This window comes from Telopea speciosissima, chromosome 2, assembly GCF_018873765.1.
Source record: "Telopea speciosissima isolate NSW1024214 ecotype Mountain lineage chromosome 2, Tspe_v1, whole genome shotgun sequence".
Lineage (NCBI taxonomy): Eukaryota > Viridiplantae > Streptophyta > Magnoliopsida > Proteales > Proteaceae > Telopea > Telopea speciosissima.
In genome coordinates, this window is record NC_057917.1 from 9,338,120 (window position 1) to 9,346,168 (window position 8,049).

General features: G+C 39.2%; 1 protein-coding gene across 1 annotated transcript in view; it reads right to left on the bottom strand.

Moving 5' to 3' along the window:
* Positions 1-8,049, bottom strand: part of LOC122652212 (ruvB-like protein 1) — a 29,169-nt gene that overhangs the window by 14,173 nt on the left and 6,947 nt on the right. The window contains exons 6-8 of the mRNA XM_043845894.1: positions 1,135-1,269; positions 948-1,013; positions 765-871 (exon numbers count right to left, since the gene is read on the bottom strand). Of these exons, the coding sequence (XP_043701829.1) occupies positions 765-871; positions 948-1,013; positions 1,135-1,269 (308 nt within the window). The remainder of the gene's footprint in view (positions 1-764; positions 872-947; positions 1,014-1,134; positions 1,270-8,049) is intronic.

Genomic DNA, 8,049 nt, shown 5'->3' on the forward strand with positions numbered 1-8,049 from the left:
AGAAATGAACATAAGTGATTTGCGGCAATCTAAGATATTTCTCTAGAAGTAGGGTAAGTAACTACAACATTATAACCAAGAAACCTGCTCTTGATATCAGAACGTTAGGAGAACTACACAACAACCAGGAAACATCCCAACTGGTCTGCTTATTTAGCCCCATAAATAAACCATTTAAATATTTTTAAATCTAGTAGCCTCTATTCCTATTTTCTTGAAACACTCAAACATAGTTGAATTTGTTCTTCAATCAACCCTAACATAAACTTTTTTTTATTTTTATTATAGAACTCCATTCAACTGAGGGTATCTAGATACAACGTAATAAAAATAATGACATCCAACAGAACCGACTAATCACTCCACTACTCCAGTGGTTAAAGAAAAAATAAAATGGAATTGCATAAGATGATTTGGTCATGCGAAACAGAGATCACTGAACGAACTGGACACAAGCATACTAATACTAGACAAAGGATATCAAGATTAGTGTGGAAAAGCTCAAAAGGAATAGATCTAAAAGGAAAGGAATCAAAAACATATGCAGAAATATGAAGATTATGTAAATTGTAAATTAAATGCTAAGAAGGACTAGAAAACAGCAATGATCAAAATGGTGATTAAAATAAATAAGATAAATCTGTCCACAAATTATGCTATTAAGATTATACGAATTTCACATATAGCTATTCAAAACAGATTTGATTTACTTACTGTACAGATCGGTTCAAGGTTATATTGCTGAAAAGACTAGGAATGCATACCTCACATTACATATTCCTCTGTTAGTGGCAAAAATTACTATGGGGGATAGCGAGCTCTCCAAAGCACGGTTCATGTATGAGAAGCATTCCATATCCAGCATATGAACCTGCACCATAATATTGTAATTAATCGGAGGAAATCAAAATCAAGTGCAGAATGCAAGGTCTGAAACAGAACGGAACCTCATCAATAAATAGCACTCCAGGGACAAGCTCGGCCACTCCTTCGTCAATATAGCGATTAACAACCTGTTATCAACAAAGCTTACACTTAAGTGATGCACAACTGCACTCTTCCTGAGATGTTGAAATAAAATGTTACACGAGCAATAAAATTGATGTTTTCTACTTTAAAGTGGTAGAATAAAACCTTATTGATCTCTTGGCGTAGCTTATCAGTGATTTCAGTCTTCCTTGGTTTCATCATCTGGCCCATTAACGATAATATATCTTGTCCACCTTGTGGTCGAGCATTTGCAGCATCCAGATCATGTAATGTTACATCCTGAGGTGTATGTGTGTGTCGGAAGACCCACCGGGGGGGCAACAAAGAAATCAGGAAACACAAACACCTCTCAAAAACATTACATGTTCAGATGAAAATGCAATCATAAAATAGAAAGCAAAAGAAAAGTAAACTGGCTCCTAAGTCCTATAGAATCTGCACCACACTGGATAACATCAATCTAAAGAAAATTGCTCAATTAAATAAAGATCCCAAAACCAATAGCATCGTAAAATTCATAACCAGTACCTAAAATTAAAGCAATTCACTTAATGAACTGAAGACATTTGGTATTTTGGTTCTCTGAACAACCGTTAAGCACATCCTAATAATTTCAGCACAGAAAGAACATTGAACATTTTGGTAGCAAACTAAAAGAGAGGTATGATGGAATTGTTGTGTGGCAGTCCAACTTCAGCCATCCAACAAATAGGACTTTGTTTCTGAAATTGATATGTTAGCACTCTTGAAAGGATGGCAAAACTACCCTAATCGTGGAGATAATGGATATCAAGATATATGAAAAGTGGAGAATAGAGTTTTTCAGTGAAGCCCCTTTTCAAGACCATTTCACCCAATCAGCAGGAGTACATTGATGAAATTGTTTGGAAATGACATATTCCAAGCAAGGTAACCTTCCAGTGCCTCAATAAATATATATGCTCTGTCATTTAGTAATGATGAATCCGCGGAGCATCTTTTCTCCACTGCCCTCCCATAGGTTGCATTTGGTGCCTTTCCACATGATGCGGGAAGGAAAAGATTATCGGACATTTTGAGGGAAAGCTGTTCATACCTCATTTCTCATCTCCCTCTAACAAGATGGCAATAACTAACTATTTTTGCCCCCTTTCTTTCATTCAAGAAACCAACCAAAACCAGCCAAAACGCTTGTTCTGAGATGCTTAGAGCTTTCAATTTGTGTGGCCTCATTCCAAAAGGGAATTGAAATTTATACTTTAGATAGACTGATGATGGTCCTGAACAAAATTGGATGAATCACTAAAAAAAATTATGGAAATCATGCCTTTCTCTTGGAATTTGTAGTGAATCCTTAGAACTCATTATTTTAAGCATAAAGAAGCACAAAAGAATGGAGAAACCACGGTGCAGGAAAATTACACCCATATAGGTCATTAATGTCTGCTCCCTGATGCGTATCCAAGGTTCTGAAAAACCCGATTTGGATTGCTTGTGGGTCCACTCAAACAATTAAATCCAAATACAAGGAAACAGTGGCAAGTTTGTAAATAATCTGAATTTTTCAAAGGGTGGCACTTTTGTAATTAAACAAAATCTTTAAGGAGTAAGTTGGTAGTTAACATAGGTGATGGGATATCGGGGAAATGGGATTTATTGTGAGGGGAGAAACTTGGAACAAGACAAAATAAAGGGTAAGGAGTAATAAAGGAGAGAATGAAGGACAATAAGGAAAGTGAGAGAAAAAGAAAGAAGGAATTGTGGGAGAAAGGGGTTGTCTTCAACCTCACGACTTCTTCTCAGCCATATACGAAACCAGAGCAACAGAAACTTTCTTAACTTCAGTTGCAAGAACTCTCTTGATTTAACTCCTCCCAAGGTGAGATTTTAAACATATGCTCCCACCAACTGGACCTCTTGGAATCGATTAACAGCAAGTCAAGAGATCTAACAACAAGAGTGTATTAATTTCTGCAAGCAGCCCCCGGCGGAACCAGAAAACCAGTTCTGAACATTGGATTACTCTTCACAATCCACGCTGGCTTTTGAAGTCAGATTCGACATGTTGGGTCGCCCTAAGACAGAAGTAACCCCCCCCCCCCCAAAATTCAGCCTGATGTGAGGGTTCAATAGAGTTCTAACAAATCTCCCTCAACCCAGAGTTAATGCAACCAGCAAAGAAAAGAGAAACAGTAGCAGCACAACAAGACACTGAGGAAAGAAGAAGGAATCAAAGGAGAAGAAAATAAAGAGGGGACACAGGCACTCAATGAAATCCAATTTTCATTCTATTCAAAACACAAACCTTTGTTGGTTACAACCATGTATTTAAAAAATAATAAAAGACTCCTAATTAGACTTTAAAACTGAAACAAATGCTACCACTACCTAGCCTATTAAAAGTAAAACAAAAGACGACAAGATAAATCCAAATAATAAATCTAAATAAATAAATAACCTATAATATCCTAATGGACCAAAACTAAATTTGGACTCGGTTCATCTCCATCAAGGTTCCCAACGTGTTTGGGCAGGTCCAAGGAAGTGCTCCTGCATCAACTTCCCTGGTGCTGAGAAAAACTCAACCTTGAGTTTTGTAAAACAAGAAAATTAGTACCACTCAATTGGCATCCATAATCATCGGCTTTGATAGGGCGATGATCCAATGTATCACGATCAACCGTCATGATCTCCTGACGATCATTGGAAAACAATTTCTCCCCAATTGGAATCTGATCATGGGGTTTCACAACTACAATCGGACTGTCAATCAATTCCTCAGCATTAACCTTGATCGGACAATTCAATTCATCTTGATCACTTTCGTTGTCCACTTTTTTCTGCCACCTCTGATCCATCCTCTGAAGGTTCTATCCCGCTTAACGCCTTACCACAGACAGTTAGTATCATTGACAAGCTTTCAAAAATCAGATCAGAGATCCAACAATCTATCCTCAAATCGCTTCGTAAACCTCTCCAAAAGAGCAAAAAAAATCATAGTTGATTATCGTCGGAAATAGAGAATTCGGCTCTACAAATTGATATGGATCTGGGGTTCTGAAAACCGATTTGGACTGCTTGTGGGCCCACTCAAACAATTAAAATCCAAATACAAGGAAGTGGTGGCAAGTCTGTAAATAAACTGAAGTTTTCAAAGAAGGGTGACACCTTTGTAATTAAACAAAATCTTTGAGTAAGTTGGTAGTTAAAATAGGGGATGGGATATGAAAGGAAATAGGATTTATTGTGAGGGGACAAATTTGAAACAAAGATAAAATAAAGGGTAAGGAGTAATACAGGAGAGAAGGAAGGGTAATAAGGAAAGTGAAAGTGAAAATAAAGAAAGGAAGGAATCGTGTGAGAAAGGGGTTGTCTCAAACCTCACGACTTCTTCTCAGCCATATATGAAACCAGAGCAACGGTAACTTTCTCAACTTCAGTTGCAAGAACTCTCTTAATTTAATCCTCCCAAAATGAGATGTTGAACATATGCTCGCAGCAACTGGACCTGTAGGAATTTATTAACAGCAAGTCAAGAGATATAACAAGAAGAGAAATTATTTCTACACGCAGCCCCTGGTGGAAGAAGAAAACCAGTTCTGCACATTGGTTTACTCTTCACAATCAACGCTGGCTTTGGAAGTCACTTTCAACAGGTTGGGTCGACCTAAGACAGAAAATTAACCCCCCCCCCAATTTTCAGCCATATCTGTGAGGGTTCGATAGAGTTCTAAGTCACTTCTAACCATAGTAGTCAAGGCATCGCTGTCCAGGCGGTTTTGTTGGGGCCTAGGCGACCTCTGCCTTATTGCAAGGCGCCTTGCACTGTTTTATTTGGTATCGAACCTGATATTGGCCCTTATTTATGTTAAATATCATTTAAGTAAATGTTTTTTATATTTGATATTTCATTTACTTAAGATATTATTCATAAATAAGCAAACACCCCCTATTTGAATCCAATAAAAATAGTTAAAAAATAAAATTCCAAAAGGATAAAAAATCAACCCCCCCAGTTCTAGAACAAAAACTGGATTTTCGACAGTAGGTAAAATTTTCAACTTTCTAATGCTGAGGTTTTTCTCAAATCTAAAAATTCTATAAATCTTAATATGGTAAAACATTGCTAAAGACCAAAAGTGCAGTAAAATATTCATTTGTTTTGATATCTAAAAAAATATTTCCATTCAAAGCGATTTTGACAGCATTCGCGCATACCAAATAAGGTTTGACCGGAACATAACTTCTTCAATATAAATCAGATTTAAGCAATTTTGGATTTGTTGGAAAGCTGGTTTTGTGCTCTACCTAATACTAAAAGTCTTATTTAAAAATAAAATCAACTGACTAATCAAACTTCTTAGAGAACAATAACATTTCTCTAAATCGAGAACAATTTAATTACTTATAGATAAGATCATATTTTCTAAGAACATGTAGACAGATTAGAATTAGGCTGAACGCTTGGATGGTTAATTCATCCCAAGCACATCTTTATTTATAAGTATAATGAAACAGTAAAAATATTTACATGAGCAATGTGGGACTAAACCACATACAAGAAACAAAAATAAAGGAACAAAAAGTCCAGAATACCCCCACGGTATTCTGGCCCATATATCTAACACTCTCCCTCAAGTTGGAGCATATATATCATGCATGCCCAACTTGACTAAGATAGGATGAAACAGCTTGCTACTCAGTCCCTTAGTGAACATATCAGCCAGTTGATCGATAGATTTCACAAAGGGAACACAAATGAGGCCGGCTTCAAGCTTCTCCTTGATGAAATGTCGGTCAACCTCCACGTGTTTGGTACGATCATGCTGGACAGGGTTATGAGCAATGCTAATGGCATCATGAGAAGATGGACAGCAACACCGATATCCTGCAATAATCCTCTAAGCCACAGAAGTTAACAAATTCCTTGTGCCATTGCACAGAACTCGGCTTTAGCACTGGACCTTGTCACAACATTCTGCTTTTTGCTACGCCATGTGACAAGGTTCCCACCCACAAAGAAACAATAGCCAGAGATAGATTTCCAATCAGTAGAACCAGCCCAATCGGCATTAGTATAAGCCTCAACCTTAAGGTGACCATTGGGAGATAGAAGGATTCCCTTTCCTGGAGAGACTTCAAATACCACAAAATACGACGGACCGCATACATATGAGAGGAATAGGGATCATGCATGAACTGGCTCACCAAACTCCCAGCAACAGCTATGTCAGGTCATGTGTGAGAAAGGTAGATTAGTTTGCCCACTAACCACTGATAACCACCCTTGTCAACAGGCTCACCCTCTTTCTCCCTAAGTTTTGTAGTAGCTTCCATAGGAGTATCTGAAGGGTGACAGCCTAGCAACCCTGTCTCAATCAATAGATCAAGGACATATTTTCTTTGAGAAAGAAAGATGCCCTTTGACGATCGAGCAACTTCTTTCCCGAGAAAATATTTAGAGGGCCAAGATCTTTGATCTCAAACTAACGGCCAAGGAGGAGCTTCAAATCCCTGATAGCAGCACCATCATTACCAGTTACCACAATATCATCCACATAGACTATGAGAAGAGTAACCTTGTCACCAACTCGTCTAATAAACAAGGTGTGATCAGCATTGCTTTACTTATAACCTACTGAAATCATAGCCTTATGAAATCTGCCAAACCAGGCCCTGGGTGACTGCTTCAACCCATAAAGAGCACGTATCAATTTACAGACTCTGCCCCTAGTCCTGTCATCAGAGAAGCCTGGTGGAATGTCCATATATACCTCCTCCTCAAGCTCCCCATGGAGGAAGGCATTCTTGACATCTAACTGCTGAAGATCTCACCCAAGATTTGCAACACAAGATAATAACACCCTGATAGTGTTGAGTTTTGCCACTGGTGCAAAGGTCTCCTGATAGTCAACTCCATAAGTCTAAGTAAACCCCTTTGCAACCAGACGTGCCTTATACCGATCCACTGAACCATCATCCTTCTGTTTGACCACGAAGACTCATTTACATCCCACTGGTTTTTTCCCTGGAGGAAGAGCCACAAGATCCCACATATTATGTTTGTGTAGTGCTCTCATTTCTTCCACCATTGCTGCCTTCCACTTGCCATCCGTAGATGCTTCCTGCCAATTTTTAGGAATAGAGACAGAAGAAAGAGAAAATACAAAAGCACGAAAAGAAGGAGAAAGAGAGCTATAAGAAACAAAACGAGATATAGGATGTAAAGTGCAAGTCCTAGTACCTTTGCGATGAGCAATAGGTAGGTTGAAAGAAGAGGGATTACCGGGAGATGAAGGATCCAGGTCTGGAGCAGGCAATTGGATGGGTACTGGTGCTAAAGTGGGTTGCAGCTGCCCTCTGTTGGATCTGCCCCTTTTATAGGTGAGTATGTTGGAGTTGTCAATTCTCTTCTGAAATTCGCCAATAGTTCTCTGGACTGAAGTCAGCTCCCCCTGGATAGGAGCATTAACAACACTATTTTCTATGGTCTCCCCCTGTCAAGGATTCCCATCAGGTGAGGGAGGAACAGCCAAAGGATGTTGGGCATCAACCAAAATAGGATGGGCAGCATCTAAAGTAGGCTGGGCAGCAACCGTGAGTGTTGGTAAAGAAGGCTGGACAGCAGCCGTGGGTGGTAAAGAAGGATGGACAACAGCCTGAGGAACTTCAGGTAGAGGAATCTCAAAAGACACATCTTCACTAGAACTCTCCCCCTGAAGAGGTGGCGAAGAATAGTAAAAAAGGGACTCATGGAAAATAACATCCATACTAACCATGGTACGACGGGAAGGGGGATGGTAACACTTATATCCTTTCTGGGTCGGAGAATAACCCAAGAAAATACAACGAAGCCCCCGAGGTTCAAGCTTGCCTGGAGATCTAGTATCTCGAACATAGCACAGACAACTAAACACCTTGGGAGGCACAATAAATGAGGGATTTCCCATTAAAACATCAGAGGGGCTACGGGAGTTAAGAACCCTAGAAGGCAGCCTATTGATGAGATAGGCCGCAGTGAGAACCGCATCCCCCCAATATTGAGATAGGACATTCCTCGCAAATATCAAAGCCCTGGCC